General features: G+C 32.7%; 2 protein-coding genes across 5 annotated transcripts; one reads left to right on the top strand and one right to left on the bottom strand.

Moving 5' to 3' along the window:
• Positions 1 to 1,765: 1,765 nt before the first annotated feature.
• Positions 1,766 to 6,147, bottom strand: LOC114317558 (uncharacterized). Of its 2 annotated transcripts, XM_028264313.2 has the most exons (3): positions 5,607 to 6,089; positions 2,400 to 5,013; positions 1,766 to 2,313 (listed from the first exon to the last, which is right to left on the bottom strand). In XM_028264313.2, exons 2-3 carry the CDS (start codon positions 4,966 to 4,968, stop codon positions 2,036 to 2,038), a joined length of 2,847 nt encoding a protein of 948 aa, XP_028120114.2. In that variant the 5' UTR covers positions 4,969 to 5,013; positions 5,607 to 6,089; the 3' UTR covers positions 1,766 to 2,035. The 2 variants fall into 2 exon arrangements, with proteins under 2 accessions (XP_028120114.2, XP_082752293.1); XM_082896167.1 differs by having other exon boundaries at positions 1,925 to 2,313; positions 2,400 to 6,147.
• Positions 6,148 to 8,870: 2,723 nt separating this feature from the next.
• LOC114317559 (CMP-sialic acid transporter 1) lies at positions 8,871 to 14,821 on the top strand. 3 transcript variants are annotated; one of them, XR_003648647.2, is made up of 9 exons: positions 9,053 to 9,259; positions 11,063 to 11,146; positions 11,301 to 11,515; positions 11,681 to 11,759; positions 12,685 to 12,854; positions 13,303 to 13,489; positions 13,814 to 13,920; positions 14,011 to 14,088; positions 14,268 to 14,821. XR_003648647.2 is itself a non-coding variant. In XM_028264315.2 (9 exons), exons 4-9 carry the CDS (start codon positions 11,358 to 11,360, stop codon positions 14,409 to 14,411), a joined length of 816 nt encoding a protein of 271 aa, XP_028120116.1. In that variant the 5' UTR covers positions 9,097 to 9,259; positions 10,235 to 10,481; positions 11,063 to 11,146; positions 11,301 to 11,357; the 3' UTR covers positions 14,412 to 14,821. The 3 variants fall into 3 exon arrangements, 2 of the variants coding, with proteins under 2 accessions (XP_028120115.1, XP_028120116.1); XM_028264315.2 differs by lacking the exon at positions 13,814 to 13,920 and adding an exon at positions 10,235 to 10,481 and having other exon boundaries at positions 9,097 to 9,259; XM_028264314.2 differs by lacking the exon at positions 13,814 to 13,920 and having other exon boundaries at positions 8,871 to 9,259.
• The last annotated feature ends 2,022 nt before the right edge of the window (positions 14,822 to 16,843 follow it).

Here is a 16,843-nt window from a genome sequence, read left to right as displayed (position 1 = left end):
GTGTTCTAGCTGAAACCTTCTTGGTGATGATTTGGTCATCAAGAATGTGTGAGTAGGTGACAAGTATATCGGTCAGTTCATGAATGGCTAGGGCTTTCTATTTCATTACCTAAATCTCAGCTAGGGCTTTCTATTTCATTACCTAAATCTTCTGATACGGGTTATTTCAATACTCTCTAGCTGGGTTATTCCAATACTCTCAACTGGGAGTGTTCTAGCTGAAACTTTCTCGGAGATGATTTGACATCGGCGGTGCGCTAGTATCAGACAAGTATATCAATACGTTCATCACTTGCTAGCGTGGTTATCAAATTGGGATTTGAATTGTGAATCGAAATGGCTGGCTTCGTTCCAAATTGCGAATCGAATCAAATTGTGAATTGTACAGATTTGATTATTTTTTCTAAATTACTTAAAAAAATACATCTGCACACTTGGCTATTAAATATATTTTATGAATATGAAATATTTAGACTTAGATCAATAAAATGTTGTTTTGAATGATGATCATGTAGTTAATAGGTAAGAAGTTAACAAAAGTTCTTATGTAAGATCACCGTCTTACTTTTTTTTCTTTTTTAGTTATTTTTTATCAACCATTTTTAATAAAGACAGTAAACAAAGATAAACTTTCAATTTCTAAAATAATAATAATTTAACAACAATATTGATATTTAGACAATAAGTATACATACTTTTCCAAGTAACAATGACTAAATAATAAGAAAAAATTATTTATGATCTTTTATTTTAAAGCCTAAAACATTTTAAATGGTATAACCAACCTCACCCATATTTAATTTAATGAAATAGGAATAAATAATTCATGGTGTAAGTTACTTTAATCTTAAGGGTTGGTTTGGGATGTTCTAAAAAAGTGCACCTTTTGACTTATTGACTTATATGGGTTGGGTTTGATGTGATGTGTTAGAGAGGTGATGTGATTTAAATAAGATGATGTGACTTAAATAGGATAGTGACTTTTTGACTTTTTGTATTATTTAGTTTAAATTTCTTTAGAAGATATATTATGATTTTTTAAAGGAAAAAAAATGAGAAAAAAATTTAAAAATATGTTGGGTTTAACTGAATCTGATTAGATTATATTAAAAACTATATGATCACTAAATAACAACAAATCATGCATATGTAATGGTTATTTTGGAACTAAACGTTATTAGAAGTTGTATTAGATAAAAAGATGGAGAAAAAAAGAGTTGAAAATATGCCGGATAGTTTTTCAAGAATTGCATGAATCGTAAATTGAATTGTGAATTGATTGTGAATCATACGATTCATTAGAGATTCACTTCCAAAATGGATTCACCCATAAATTTATGTCAATTTTACAAAATTGTGAATCAAATCATGAATCAAATCACCAATCATAAGATTCTGATAACAGAGCTTGCTAGGGCTCTCCATGTCATCAAGTCCTTAATGTCTGTTACAAGTTATTTTGAGTTCAAAAATAAATTCTGCAGACCTGGAAAGGATCTATCACCTCTGCTAAAATGATTAGATTCGCCTGTTTTCCGATTGTGCTTATTGCCAAGTGCTTAAGCAAATAGGGGTATTCAGAGTGTTCTTTGTGTTTGCGGGGATTGCCTCCAGTAGGAGTCTGGGCTGTGTCTCTTGGACCCAGCTATTGATCATCGATTAATAAGAATAGGGGAGGATAATTTTGTCCCTGGAATTGGAATGGAACCTTTGGAGTCTAGAATAGGAACTTCATGGAATCATTGGAACCTTTGCAGCCTGGGAAAAAACTGTGTATTATATGCTTTTGAAGAATGATAAACATAATTAACATCCCTGTACTCTATGGTTAAAATGCCCCTGGAGAAAATTTTGTGTGATCCTAACAAAATAAGATTCTTCAATAGAGTTTCAGACAAGCATGCAGTTTCAACTACCCCTAAAGTAAAACAAATCCAAATTGTTGCATTCATTTTTGTTGAACCGACAGCTTGTATAGAGGTTGTGTAGAGTCCCATGGCTGTCTGGTTAATGCCAAGATAGAAGATGAACTATGCTATTCCGTGTTAGAGACTTGACTTCTTTGCTGTCTACATGGGCTCATACCCAGTTGGACTTGGCTCTCTCGATTCATCTTTGAACAGTGATGTCTACATAGGCTCATACCGGGTTGTACCTGGCTCTCTTGGTTCATCCTTGAACAGCAAACAGACGATGGATTCAGTGCTGATGATTTTGTTAAACATTTTGGTGTCCTCATTGGTGATGATCTTAGGGAATGTCCTTTTGTTGTCCTCATTGGTGATGATCTTGGAGAGACTGTTTTTTGCACCCCTGTATAATGAAATTAACATTCTTAAATTAGTGATATTACTTAGTTTAGCAATTACTTCAAATGAGTGTAGAGGCAATTGACTGACCTGGACTTTGGTTGGTTTTTGCAACTGCTACTTTCTTCTTTGCCAAAACTTTTCTTTCTGGAACCTCAGAGCGAGGCCTTTGGTTACTTGATTTTTTTGATAATATTTTATTCTTTGGACTCTCTGAACAAATTGATGAGTAGTCTGATTCCGATGCTATTGGTGGCAAAGCTTTCCTTTTTGGAATCTTATAACAACCCAAGTCGCTTACTGTTCTTGACAAAGTTTTCTTCTCTGGAATCACAGAATAAGTTTTGTCACTTGCTGCTTTTGGCATGGTTCTGCTATGTATCATCTTGGAATACTGATTTGCTGTTATTGTCGATGAAATAATTTTCCTCTCTAGAGTTCCATAAGCGACAGATTTTTTATCGGTGGTTGTTGCTGACGGAATTTTTCTCTCAGCAGCCTCCAAATGGCCCGAGATCTGATCAGGTGTTGACGATGTCAATTTTCTCTGTGAAGCCTCAGAACACTCTGACCGTTGATCATCTGCTAAATTTTTTATCCACTCTGGACTGTCAGAATCTATTGAATGTTGATCATCTGCTGCTGTTGACAAAAACTTTCTATCAGGAGTCAAAGAACCAGCTGACATTTGATCAATTTTCCTCAAATGAAAGTTAGAGCGAAGTGACCTTTGATCAGCTGCTGTTTTCGATGAAATTCTCCTCCTGGGCGTCTCAGAACAAACTGACCTTTGATCAGCTCCAATTCTTGCTAAACTTTTCCTCTCTTGAACCTCGGAATAAACTGACCTTTGATCCATCGGTACCAAGAAGGGATCTTCAGTTACAAGTCCATTCTCATCCCCCCAATCCCAAATCCGATCTTTGAAGCTGCTAAAAGTCTTCTCTTTCTCAACAAGTCTGTATGAGAACATTTGAAAAGGAATTTGAGAGACCGGTGTCAAATCTATATTCTCATCTCTAGGGAACAATCGCGAATACTCGGCTTCTATTTCGCAGTAATCGACAAGTGGGGGAGGGGATTCTGGATTACCGTGATCTGGGTTTATCACAAGGCACTTCTTGATGTACCGCAAAATCCGACATATTGCTGAGAAACTTAGGCGCTGGATTGGGTTGGCCTGCCAGCATTTTCGGGTCAAACTCACAAGGTACTTGGGTGAAGTGTAAGGGAAGAGAGGCCTCTCACCGGCTCTTATGTTCCGACCCATCTTGTCTTCTTGAAGATGGCCTTCTTCGAATGGGATTTTACCAGTCAGAATCTCAAAACAAAGCATCCCAAAGCTATAGACATCGGCTTTCTCTGTGTATTTTGAACTACATTTACCACTTTGCTGTTCTTGCTCGGCTAGAACTTCTGGGGCATACCATATCACAGGGTCTTCTCCACTTTGGTTTGAGTGACTTCGTGAAGTTCTCTTAATGGAGGTTAAGCCAAAACCCCTAATTTTGGTGTAAAAATAACCTTCTTGAGAGGAATTCCTCACCTTGAGGAGGATATTAGACGGGTTCAAGTCTCCGTGCCAGATCTTCTGAGAGTGTAGATACTCCATCCCTCTCGCGATCTGCAGCATGATATCGACTGCAACTGGGAGAGAGAATGGAAGCCGCTTTTTCTGGCCGCAATTCTCTTTGATGTAAGTGCCAAGACACTTGTTCATCAGCTCCATAACAAGAAACCCCTCTTTCCTCTCCTCATCATAAAACCCACAAAGGTATTGCATAATGTTGGGGTGCGAGAGAGATTGGACAAAAGACATCTCATTTTGAAGCTGTTCAGTGACATCCCCAAAGAAATTTCTCAAAGCAAAACTCTCCCCCAACCATTGAATCTCCTTGTAATGGCTTCCTCCCAATCCTAATCGCCGCCTCACATGGTAATCCCTTGCTCCAAGCAAGATCCAAGCTGGCAAAAACTTACCCTTTAGTAGGTCCAACCCATTGATTTTCTTGATCAGTAGGTCTGCTAGCCTCTGCTCATGCTTCAACATTGTTGCAGGCGTCCAGCTTCTCTTCTCCCTCATTTTTTCAACAAGCAGCCATCGGTCTTCCCTCCAAGCGCTCCCCAACCGATTGCATACCTCTCGAGGAACCAAGTATTGCTTCCCATATTGCCATTGGAAGATTTTAGGATCGTTCCACTCGTTATCGTACTTTCTCATGAGCATTTGTCGCCTTTTCTGCATATCGTCCTGGTCAGGACCCGAGACTTCACCAGCAGTTTCGATGGCCTCAATGACAACAGTGAAACAACAGAGAAGGTTGTGGATGTGAAACTCGATGCAATCCTTGTTCTGATGGAGGCTGATCGCTTTGCCCCACCAGTCTTTGATGTCCAAACAATATCGGATGTAAAGTTCGCCTTCTTTGAAGATCATTTGAAGCTCTCTTAGAGGGTGTTCAAGAGCTTTCCACTTTTTTGTGTTCTTCTCTTCTAGTTTGAGGTTTTGTTTGATCTCCTCTGAAATTGTTTCGAATGCCAATTCGAAGATTTGGAGCAGCAAACAACATTGTCTCTGATTGATTGAAATATCATTTTTCAATACCATAAGTGCTTTGATTCCTCCCAAAACCTCTCCCACTTGGCGGAATTGATCCATTCAAGTTTTGAAAACTGCGTCACGATGTGGGTATGCTGCAGAAAACTGAAACCAAAGAAAACAGATTCACAATTTGAGACAAAGTGAAGAAACGAAGGCAACAAAGGGATGATTGAACAAATTCAAATGTTGGGTATGTGTAGCTAGGCAGTTATTTTGAAAAATGAAACAGAATTGAAAGGAACAAGGGACACAGATTCAGTTTTGCATCAAATACATTTAACAGGGCAATTTATTACAGAAACTAAATGAGAATAATACATTATGAACGTATGCCCTGTTTGGATAGGTTTTTTTTTTTTTTTTTTTTTTTCAAAACTAATTTTTCATTTGGCTTTTGTTTTTATTTTTTAACCAAATTTTAGTTATAGATTTTCATTATAAAAAAAAAAAAAAAAAACCCAATAGCTCAAAAAAGTTTCCAAAATGAAGTTAATTGAAAAGAAATCTAACAACTGATAACCAAAAAAACAAAAAAACAATGAAAAAACAGGGCAATTGTCTTTTTGAATATGAGATTTGACTATTCAAGTGATCACCAAAAAAAATTTAAAAATTATGAATAAACAGATTCATTGTAACATCAAACATGTATAGAAAATCAAAATTCAAGAGAGAGAGAGATGAACAATCCATACCTGATATGAAAATCCTTGGAGACAGGAGGGATTTAAATTGGACAAACGCTGATTTCTATTGGATTCTTAGAAATCCAATAGAATTTCAGCAATGTCCATTATAATCCAAGCAGAAAAAGAATAAAGAGAGCTAAATTTCCACGAACCTCTTAATAATTATACATATAGAAGAGAGAAACCATCGTAAAAAAATATATATAAATAAAAAAAACCAAGAAAAACAGAGATGATTCAATCTCAAAACTGCCGAAACGGATCAAAAAGGAAAACTGAAATTCCGACGGAAAACTGTCAAAAACAAAACATTTTTTTGAGGTTTTTTTTTTTTGGGACAAAAAACAAAAAAGTGTTTTGAGTGGCTTCCCTTTGGGAATTTTGGGGATGGTATGTTTGTTGTTGACCACCACCCTGAACTTTGTTGTGGGCTTGTTTTTGGAAGTCAAAGGGCAGGGGGAAGGGAGGCTTTCACCGTTGGAATAACTCCGTCTTCTTTGGAGGGTCTCACTATTTGAACATGTTCCCGCTAATTTCGTCTCTCTTTTATTTTTAGTAATCCCACTCACATTTTTGGTGTTTTTATACTATGGTGGATCATGGGTAAGTTTGCTTCAGGTTGCAAAAGTACAACTGAATCAAATTGACTTTTTGAAAAGTAAGTTAAAAGTTGTTTTTTTAATTTTTTTAAGAAAACGTGTAAAAAAATAGAGAGTTGATATGATCTAAAAAAATTAAAAAATTTACTTTTAACTGTATTGTCAAAATAAGTTGAAATCGTAATTTTATTATAAGTGAGTCGGGGTGGGTTTGGGGTTTGTTTTTTCTAGCATTTTTTTTGGTTTTTTTTAGTAGCTAAAAAGCTAGTGTTTTTGAAAAGTTGATAAAATTTGTGAGTGAAAAAATTGATATAGTATTTAAGGGAAAGTGTTGTGAAGAAAAAATAATTACAAAAATACGAAATACATTATAAATATTAATAATTAAGATTATAAACTTTATTATTAATTTGTAATTAATTTTCACTGGCACAGTGTTAGTATATTTGTCCCATATAAATATACTTAAAAATATAATATTTGTAAATTTTTTTTAAAAAAAAATAAAGAAATACCAAAAATATAAAAATATAGTATATTTTCATATTCTTGTGTATTTATTATTTTTTTACAAGTATTTTATTTTTTAGATATATTTAGATTAAGTGCATTTAAAAATGAAAAAATTTACTTTAAGTATTAAAAAAATTCATTAAAAATAAATTTTAAATTTTCAGAAAAAGTAATCAAAACTAAAAAAGGTGTAAAAATTATTTAATTTGTAAATTCATTTTCAAGGGAATGGTAAATAAAGTAGTGGTCCACCACAAAATATAACGTGCCACGTGGCGGTTGAATGAGGTTGTTTGGGTGAGTCGCACCACGTTAGACTTTAGACCGCTTCACCCGGAGGCGTCACGGCGAGTGACGACCACGATGGTGACTTTGTTTTTTTTTTTTTAAATAAAAATAAAATTAGAGATTTCAAAAATATTATTAAATATTTTATATAAATGTGATATTTACATGAGCCTTGCGTGATGTTGTGAATCATTTGATAAAATTTTTAATAAAATTTTTAGAATATCAAAAGATTTTTGTATTCAAAATGATAGAATACGGAGTCGTAGTAGACACCATCACTTACGGCCAATACAAATGTGCCATCTGGTAAAGATCTTCTTTACTTATTTTATTTATAAAATAAAGTCAATGTATCATTAAAAAAGTAAGGAAAAATTAGCTATAAGTGGCACAAATTAAAAAAATAAATAAATGTATTAGAGCTCTAATTATAGAGTTTTAATCACAGTTCTAATGAGCTGATAGTAGGTCTCACCCACTAGTGATGTGATGTATATATTCTTTAATTTTTTTATTGCTTTCTGCCACGACAGCGAAGCTCTCATTAAAACTCCACCATTAGAGTTCTCAATCATGATTGTTAAAAAAAATTACATTAGATATGAAATTTTTTTGAGTGTAAGTTTAAGAGAAAAAATTTGTATCTGATATTAAAAAAAGAATTGACACTAGAACTGACCTGCATTCTATAAAAATGATTTTTTTTATTTTTATTTTTTTACTGTCTAATTGATTTATGATTTTTTTTTAAATAGGTAAATTATACTACTCTCTCTTAAAAATTAGAGTAAATATAACAAGTTCGATATAATTATATTATTTTTTTTCAAATTTTAATTTACATAATACTTAATCATCTTTTTATCAGTGATATATTAGTCATATATGAATAGAAAAAAATAATATTATTATCTATTTTATACTAAAATATATATTTTACTCTTTTTGTTTTTTGGGTCTTTGTTTTATCTATCTTTCGGTTTCTTTAACTTTACTAAAAAATAATTAATATAATTTTGTCAAAATTGTGCAACTTGTTGCATTTTTTTCCTCTAAATCTTATAAGAGTTCAGTGTAATTTATAAAACAAAAAAAAAAATGAAAAGAAAAAGGAAGAAGATATAGGATGATTCGTTGGACATGTGTTATTTTGGTTGAATTACTTAATAAAGACAAAATATATCAATTTAGTTAATAAAATAAAATGTCACATTCAAATTATAATTATTTTTATTTTTTGTCTCACAATCATCAAATCAACTACAAAAAAAGTCAAAATTTATCTTAAACTCAACTTTTTTAGCTAGACTGTAAAATAGCCAAAAATGGTTGTTTGCGATGATCTAAATAGATATACTTTTTAACTTTTTACGAAAAAATGCATAAAAAAATAGAGAATTGGTGTGACCTAAATAAATATACTCATCTAAATAAGTGTACTTATTTAGGGGTTGTTTGGGATGACCTAAATAAGTGTATTTTTTGTCTTTTTACAAAAAGATGTGCAGAAAAATAAAGAGGTGATGTGATGAAAAAAAGATAAAAAGATGGATTATTTTAGTGTTGCCAAACTTGGCCTTAGTAGCTGTTTACGATGTGCTATATAAATGCGTTTTTTGATTTTTTGGCTAAAAAAGTAGAGAAAAAAAGATGTATATTTGGGATAAATTTTTAACTTTTTACAAAAAGATGTGTAATAAGATATTGTAGTAAAATCAAAATGACAATTTTACCCTTTTAACTTTTTGACTTTTTGGATAGTTGAATTGAAAGGAAAAAATAATAATTTTATCTTAGTGGGCTTTCCCATAAGCTATTCTTGAATAGTATAGACTTTTTAACTTTTTTAATGACTTTTTTACTTTTTAACTTTTTTTAATTTATTCCAAACAAGACCTAATTTATGCCAAATAGTGCCTTAAATTAACCCATCACAAACGAGGGCAGATACAAAGTGGGCCGATTGGTATGGGCTGAAGGAGTCTAATTTTTGAGTTCGTCAGGTCCATGGGTCTTTAAATCCTGTAACTTTCAGCCCATTTCTTAATTGTGATCTATCGTCTATACCAAAGCCAAGCTTCGATATTCTCATCGTTTTCCTCTGAACGTTACGCAGAAAAGCGTTAGAACACTGACGATCTGTGATGGCATTTTGGCAAATCGGTGCTCCATAAGAAGAAGAAGAAGAAGAAGAAGAAGAGAGGAATGGAGTGGTACTTCGTCGCAGCCCTTCTCACCATACTTACTAGTTCTCAGGTTGTATATACATATCTGTATAAACTTTGACCTAAAAGTTCTTCATTCTCTTATGTTTCTGTGCATATATATACATGTATATGCTTATATAAATGCTTTAGGACTTAGAATTGAGGATTTGGAGATCTCAGAAGCTTTGTAATGTTTGTTTGATTAGGTTCTGTTTGAATCGAATTAATGTTGTTCACAACTTTCAGTAGATTTTCTCCTTTTGTAAGGAATTTATGTTACTTTTAGATTTGAAGTTCATTAAATGCTTTAGAACTTTGAATTTAGGCTTTCGAGATCGCGGAAGCTTTGTAACGTTTGCTTGATTAGGTTCTGTTTGAAACGAATTAATGTTGTTCGCAACTTTCAGTATAATTTCTCCTTTCGTAAGGAAATTATATTGCTTGCTGATTCGAAGTTCAATAAATGCTTTAGAACTTTGAATTTAGGCTTTCGAGATCACAGAAGCTTTGTAATGTTTGCTTGATTAGGTTCTGTTTGAAACGAATTAATGTTGTTTGCAACTTTCAGTATAATTTCTCCTTTTGTAAGGAAATTATGTTGCTTGCTGATTCGAAGTTCGTTAAATGCTTTAGAACTTTGAATTTAGGCTTTCGAGATCTCAGAAGCTTTGTAATGTTTGCTTGATTAGGTTCTGTTTGAAATGAATTAATGGTGTTTGCAACTTTCAGTATATTTTCTCCTTTTGTGAGGAAATTATGTTACTTGCAGATTTGAAGTTCATTAAATGCTTTAAAACTTCGAATTTAGGCTTTCAAGGTCGCAGAAGCTTTGTAATGTTTGCTTGATTAGGTTCTATTTGAAACTAATTAATGTTCTTCACAGCTTTCAATATAGTTAATTTATGCTACTTACAGACTCCATGTGTGATGGAAAGTCATAGGAAGAGATTGTTAAACTTTGATTGGATGAGAAATGTACCAACCTTTTGTAAGAATTAATTGCCCAATGTACAAACCTTTGCAGAAATTGGGAGGATTTCTATAGCAGAGGCGGGAGATGTACTGCTTTTAGCTGTGAACTTGTGTTGTAAGATTGGGACACTACCTGCTTCTTATCTTGGTAGTTTAGAACTTATCTATCAGAGACAAATGTTTGAGATTTAGTAGTCCAAGGCCTGAAAGGTGGTTTGCCTGCGTGGAAGACTTCTTCATGAAGAGGCTCTTATCAGTCATGGGGTTGTAGAAATGCATGAGGGACTGGGAGGAATTTGGTAAGAATAAAAGTTTATCAATGGCGTATGGTAGGAGGTTAGATTAGGAAATGACATTGCATGCGGGGAGGTTAGATTACGAAAGTATACCACGTTGTAGAAATTCATCTTTTTTGAAGTTGTTTTCATCTTTTATTTTTAGCTCTTGTATATGCCACTTCTTCAACAGTTTTTTTACCCCCTAGATCATGATTTATCATGCTATTCTATAGCAAACTCCCATAGACTTCAAATATTTTCTTTTACAATTTTTTCTCTCTTTAGTTAATTGTTCAATATATGCTTAGAAGTAAGAAGTCACAATTTACGACAATGATACCAAATCTTGCATGCACCACATCTATAGGGAATATCTTTTGAAGAAAAATTTGTAGTCAAGCTTTAAACACAAAAATGGGTTAATTTTCTTACAGATGACATTTTCTACGGTGAAGTTAAAGTTTTTCAATTGATTACTTCTGAATTCTATTTCACTATTTAGTTGCTGTGCTATTTGAGAGTGTGAGTTCTTTTTTAATTGTTTTATTTTATAAAGCAAGCTATAATTGATATGTTGACCTGTCTTTTACATTATTTGGCAGGGAATTTTGACAACTCTCTCCCAAAGCAATGGAGGCTACAAATATGATTATGCAACCGTACCATTTCTTGCTGAAGCTTTCAAGGTACAAGAATCTTATTTGAAATCTTGAGCAGATAAACTTCATTTGTTTGGAAAATTGTTCTAATTTTGCTCTTATTTGAACCCTCGCTGAGAGTTGGTTTTCCCTTTCCTTAAGCCAGTAAGCCACTGATATCACTTATGTTTGTAAACTACAGCTTGCAGTTTCTGGTTTGCTTCTTTGGAGAGAGTGCCAAAATTCATCTCCTAGAAGGATGACTACAGAATGGAAGAGCGTGCGTTTATACCCCATTCCTTCAATCATATATCTAATTCATAACAATGTTCAGTTTGCTACCTTGACTTATGTGGATACATCCACATATCAGATAATGGGTAATCTGAAGATTGTCACCACTGGCATATTGTTCAGGTGCTTCCTTGCTATTTGCCTGATGGCCTGGATTATGAACTATCATGTTTTATATTTTTATTTCCTTGCTGTGTTTTATTTATTTATTTATTTATTAATTAATGAATTCTTAGTCTACTTTCTCATTGGGATTTCTTAAATTATTTTGTTGACCCCATATTGCAGGCTATTCCTCCAGAGGAAACTGTCTTATCTGCAGTGGATGGCAATAGTTTTATTGGCTATTGGAACAACCACAAGCCAGGTACTAACGGAAAACTTTTATGATATTCCAGTTAATCTTCTCATTTATCTTAGAGGGGTATTTGGAGGCACCCCCATCTCCTGGGTTATCAGGGATAAAACAGGAAGATGATTGGTTTTTTTTGCTTGATTGTTCTAATATGGCCAGTCTTTTAAATGAAGTTTTTCTGATCTGATCCTTGGGTTATACTCCTCAAAATAGGGCTCTGTTTTTGCCAGACAATGAGATCATAGATTCAGATAATGAAACCAATGTACTTTTTTTTTTGCTATTTGACAATTTCTCTTTATGTAAAAAAAACCTTTTGCAAGGACTAGTTCCAGTGCATGTTGCAGAAGTCAGAAGCATATGTCTTTTGGTTGCTGCATTTCTTAAGATTTGATTTTGTTTGAATGATGAAAGATATGGTAGTTAATGTAAAATGTACAATTATTGTTGCTGTTGTTCTTATTGTTGTTGTTGTTTTGTTCTTGTTTATAAACATTTTAATTTACTTATAAATTTCTTCTATAGTTTATCTGGTAGAATTGTGAAATGGGGAAAGAACAGGCACTAAGAAAACCATCAGGAGAATTTTGTTGATATGTGCAGTCTTGTGCCATTTTGGATGTCACTATTAAAGCCTTCTCTTAAGCCTGTGTTTGGTTGGGAGATTTGGGAAGGGATTTGAAAAGGGGAAAGGGAAAAGGGGTGTGAAACTAGGTGAAATGTAAGTATATTTTATTCACATTTCACCTACATTTTCCATTTCCCTTCCCAAATCCCCCAACCAAATAGAGTGTAAGGATATTTTGACTAACAATGTCATGTTATAAATGACAGTATTGACCATAAAGCTTGTTTTAACAGCTGATCTAGATTATATTCTGAATTGTTACTTGAGTACTTGAAGTTGAATGATCAATTCTCTCTTTTATTATCACAGGTAAAAGGATGTGGGGAGTCTTCATGTGAGTCTCTTTTTTCAGCACCTATCCAGGGGTATATGTTGGGAATCCTATCTGCTTGTTTATCAGCATCGGCGGGTGTTTATACAGAGTTCCTGATGAAGAAGAACAATGATAGCTTGTACTGGCAGAATGTACAATTGTATACGTAGGTATCATTTTATTTGTTCTACTGATGATCACTGCAATTGTTTCTGCAAGTGACATGGATGCTCTACTATCATACATTACCAACTTCCAAGTCGACAGTCACAATCACAAAGTTCATGCAGATATCTTGTATTACTGAAATTTCAAAAGATGTTGGACCTAATAACTGTATGAGTGTAACAATATCACTGTCTTCACCAGACGTGGAAATTCGTGATGTTAAGGTTCATTTGTTTGCTTGATTACCAGAAAAAACTGATGACATTTTCACAAAGCTCTTCTAAGGTGAATGCAGGGAGATGAGTTTTTTATTTTTTAATTTTTTCCTTGAAAGAATGTAATAGAGACAATGGACTTGTTTAACGTGACTAGCATGTGTCATTTATCAGTAACGTAATTTTCCCCCCCACATATGATGATTTTTGTATAATCACATTCTTTCTCAGGTTTGGTGTGATTTTCAACATGGCACGGCTTATCCTGGATGATTTCACAGGTGGTTTTGAGAACGGACCATGGTGGCAACGCCTCTTAAATGGTTACAGTATTACAACATGGCTGGTGGTGTTAAATCTGGGATCAACTGGGTTGTTGGTTTCATGGTTAATGAAATATGCTGACAATATTGTGAAGGTAATTCCTCCATTTATATACTTTTTAAAACTTGTTACATGCACATTTGCAACTAGATAGTGTTGATTTTAAGTTTGTAACTAATTGATATTGGAGGATGCAAATTTAAGAGAGAGTTTGTTGGGATACTCTTGGTTGTGTTTTTCTCCTATTAGCATGTAGTTCTGTTTTATTTGTTGCATTTTGTGGAGATATTTAATTGTTTGGGAATCCAGCAGAAACCATACAAAAGATGGACTGCAAATTAAATTGAATAACTCTTATCTGACAATGCATTATGCTAATTATTTGGAATCAGAATCCCATTTTCGTCTTGTCTTACAGAATATTTTAAATAATGCTAATGGAGGTTCCAATTTTGGATAATGCTATGCTTGGTGTGGAATACGGCCACCCTTTCGGGGGCTTTGGACCATTTATGTAAAACCAATGTAATCAATATGTTTCTCCTCAAAGAACTTGGATATTCTACCTCCTGCTCTATTTCTAGCACCAACTATTTATTTTTTTATTTTTTTCAGGTTTATTCCACATCAATGGCAATGCTGCTGACAATGGTTTTGTCTATTTACCTCTTCAATTTCAAGCCAACATTGCAGGTAAATTTCCATTAAATTTTTTTGTTTTATGTTCTCTCTCCACTGTTGGATGTTTCGACTCGTATGGATCTGTGAGAGAGAGAGTGAGAGTTCCTTTGCACAATCTTGTACTCTTTCTATAGACTATATCTATATTATTGATGAGAAAATTTTTTTTCTTTCTTTTTTGTCTGCCGCAGCTTTTCTTGGGGATAATAATCTGTATGATGTCACTGCACATGTACTTTGCTCCTCCGAGCATGCTTGTAGATTTACCTTCCACGGAGAAATCAGCGTCTGAGAATCTAAATGAAGTTTATGTTGAACGAAGAACAGATTCCTGATGTATGACTTCTGACAGGAGAAAAGAAATGCCCCTTGGTTGATTTCCCCACTCTTATGGTATAAATGTGGAAATTACAATATTACCAACCTAGGTATCGCGGAGAAACATTCATACTGGAATCAGCATCACATTTTGGATGTCACGATTGTGCTGTTGACCCAATTGTCAATATCAATGGAAGCAATTTGCCTATGTGAGAGCATAAAGTTACTAGATCATTCTTAAGAGTAATCCAACGGCAGAAATTATTAGACACTACTAAAAAGGGATAATTATACTACCAGATGATTTTAGAGACGAATAGAGATCATAAAATTTTAAGATGCTTGTGTGTACGGGTCCTATTTTTAAATTAATTTGTGTTACGTTTTTACCGTTGTTTAAAGAAGTCGAGGTTTGTCAATGCCATTTCCACCTCTCCTTTTTTGTTACCTTCAAATTTTAAAATGTCATTACTTTTATTTTACACATTCATTTTTCTCATCTGAATTGCTTGTGCATGGTGTGATTTTATCGCAAGGGGTTGTCACCGTATGTGGCATAGAAAAAACCACATGAATTTGTGGACATGTCGGCTAAATGAAACTATGAATGTTGAATATTTGATTCATGCATGGCTTGTTCTTTGGATAATGTTAGGACAATAATAAGCCTGAATAATTTTTGTTTTTTCAGCTCCTAAATCAAATCAAATCAAACCAAGTCTTAAGTCTTATTATGAATCTTTCTTCTACACTCGACTTTATCAAAGACCATTTTCAGCTCTTAATTTTTAGAAAAATGGTGGGGTCAAACCCAGAAAACAACTGGTCAGGGCATGTATTGAATGTTTGGATAGGATATAGATTGACAATTATAAGGCCAGTGGTGGTGGTACACATTTTCAATCTAATGAAAGTGATGAACTAGTTGTGCATGTTCTGGATGAGGATCAAATACAAATTGCTTGAATGGTTTCTCTCAGAGTCATGTTCACTAGGACACAACTGCAGGGCACTATTAGGAGAGTTTGCATAGTACTATTTATTTTCTTGTTGCATGTATATTATTTTTGGATATTAGATTTATCAAGGGAGAGAAAAAAGATTAGCAAAATATACTTCAATTTTTTTTCCCTTCTCTTTTGCTTCCATAAATTTATAATCCAAACATAATAATAAAAAAAGAGGATGGTTTGGCATGTATGAAAAATGATTTGCAAACTATATTGATTATGTAGCACTGGTATTTTTTGAAATAACAAGTTATATTAATGAGTATTTTGGTTTAAAACGAATGTTACAAATTTGTAGCATTATTTTGTATATATATATATATTGTATATGATTATTATATTAGTATATACATGATGGCGGATGCTTTGCAAGGTTATGAGGCTGAGCAAGGATCCTCTAGAGTGATTTTTCCCTAAAATTTTCTAGAGTGCTACACTGTGTGGTTGAGATTTACTGGCAAGTCACATCAGAAAAAATTGATGTGACTTGCCAGTAAATCTCAACCACACAATGTAACACTCTAGGAAACTTTAGAAAAATTTCACTCTAGGGGATCCTTGGTGTATGAGGCTAGTTACAGTTTTTTTTTTTTTAATTTGGAAAAGTTATTTATGATGCACAAATAGTTTAAATAAGTTTTAAAAAAAAAAAAAAAAAACCTGATTATTAAGATGTAGTGGAAGGGGTGTTTTTTACTTTCCTTTTTTGATTATTAATTTTTAACTTGTAAGAACTTGCACTAAATAGAGAGTTTGAAATGTTCTCTCTCTATATATATACCAGGAGTTGACCCGTGCAATACATGAGTTAATTTTTTTTCTTTTAAATAATATTTTATAAAATAAAATAAAATTATTTATATATGTTTATATATAAATTATTTTTAAAAATATGTTGCTATGTATGCATTACAAAAGAATAATATATCTATGTATACATATATATAATTATTAAAAAAATATATTACGAAATATGCAGTGTAATTTTCGTTCTGTTAAACTATAAAAGTGTAATTTAAATATATATATATATATATATATATATCTAATACTTTTGTACTTAATTTCAATATAATAAAATAAATATTCATTTTAATATTAAAAATAATGATTAAATTGGAGAAAAAAAGTCATTTAAAATTAAAGAATAATTCTAATTATTTATTTTGATAATCTTAACCTTATCATTCTATAAAAATGTTATTTAAACAAATATATATAATAATTTTATTTCAATTATTTATGTGTATTTTAATAATCTTAGCCTATAGTGCTATAAAAGTGTAAAAAAAATAAATATATAATGATTTTATATGATATTAAATTATAACATAGTAAATAAATACTCAATTTGACATTAATAATAATAGTTAAATTGAAGGGGGATTTGGTGATAGCCCCCTCACTATCTAATTTGTCTTTCAAAAGGACAAGAA

The sequence above is a fragment of the Camellia sinensis genome, chromosome 11 (genome assembly GCF_055761805.1).
Source record: "Camellia sinensis isolate YWXY chromosome 11, ASM5576180v1, whole genome shotgun sequence".
Classification (NCBI taxonomy): Eukaryota; Viridiplantae; Streptophyta; class Magnoliopsida; order Ericales; family Theaceae; genus Camellia; species Camellia sinensis.
Note: the sequence above shows the minus strand (reverse complement) of the source record. Positions and strands in the feature narration are given on the sequence as shown.

Excerpts from the sequence above, each read along its gene's own strand:
- LOC114317558 (XM_082896167.1), bottom strand. The coding sequence starts at position 4,968 with ATGGATCAATTCCGCCAAGTGGGAGAGGTTTTGGGAGGAATCAAAGCA. Across the intron at positions 2,314-2,399 it reads AAAAACCAACCAAAGTCCAG|GGGTGCAAAAAACAGTCTCT; the intron begins GTCAGTCAATTG and ends TTCATTATACAG.
- LOC114317559 (XM_028264314.2), top strand. The coding sequence starts at position 9,209 with ATGGAGTGGTACTTCGTCGCAGCCCTTCTCACCATACTTACTAGTTCT. Across the intron at positions 11,760-12,684 it reads TTGGAACAACCACAAGCCAG|GTAAAAGGATGTGGGGAGTC; the intron begins GTACTAACGGAA and ends TTATTATCACAG. Across the intron at positions 13,490-14,010 it reads ATGCTGACAATATTGTGAAG|GTTTATTCCACATCAATGGC; the intron begins GTAATTCCTCCA and ends TATTTTTTTCAG.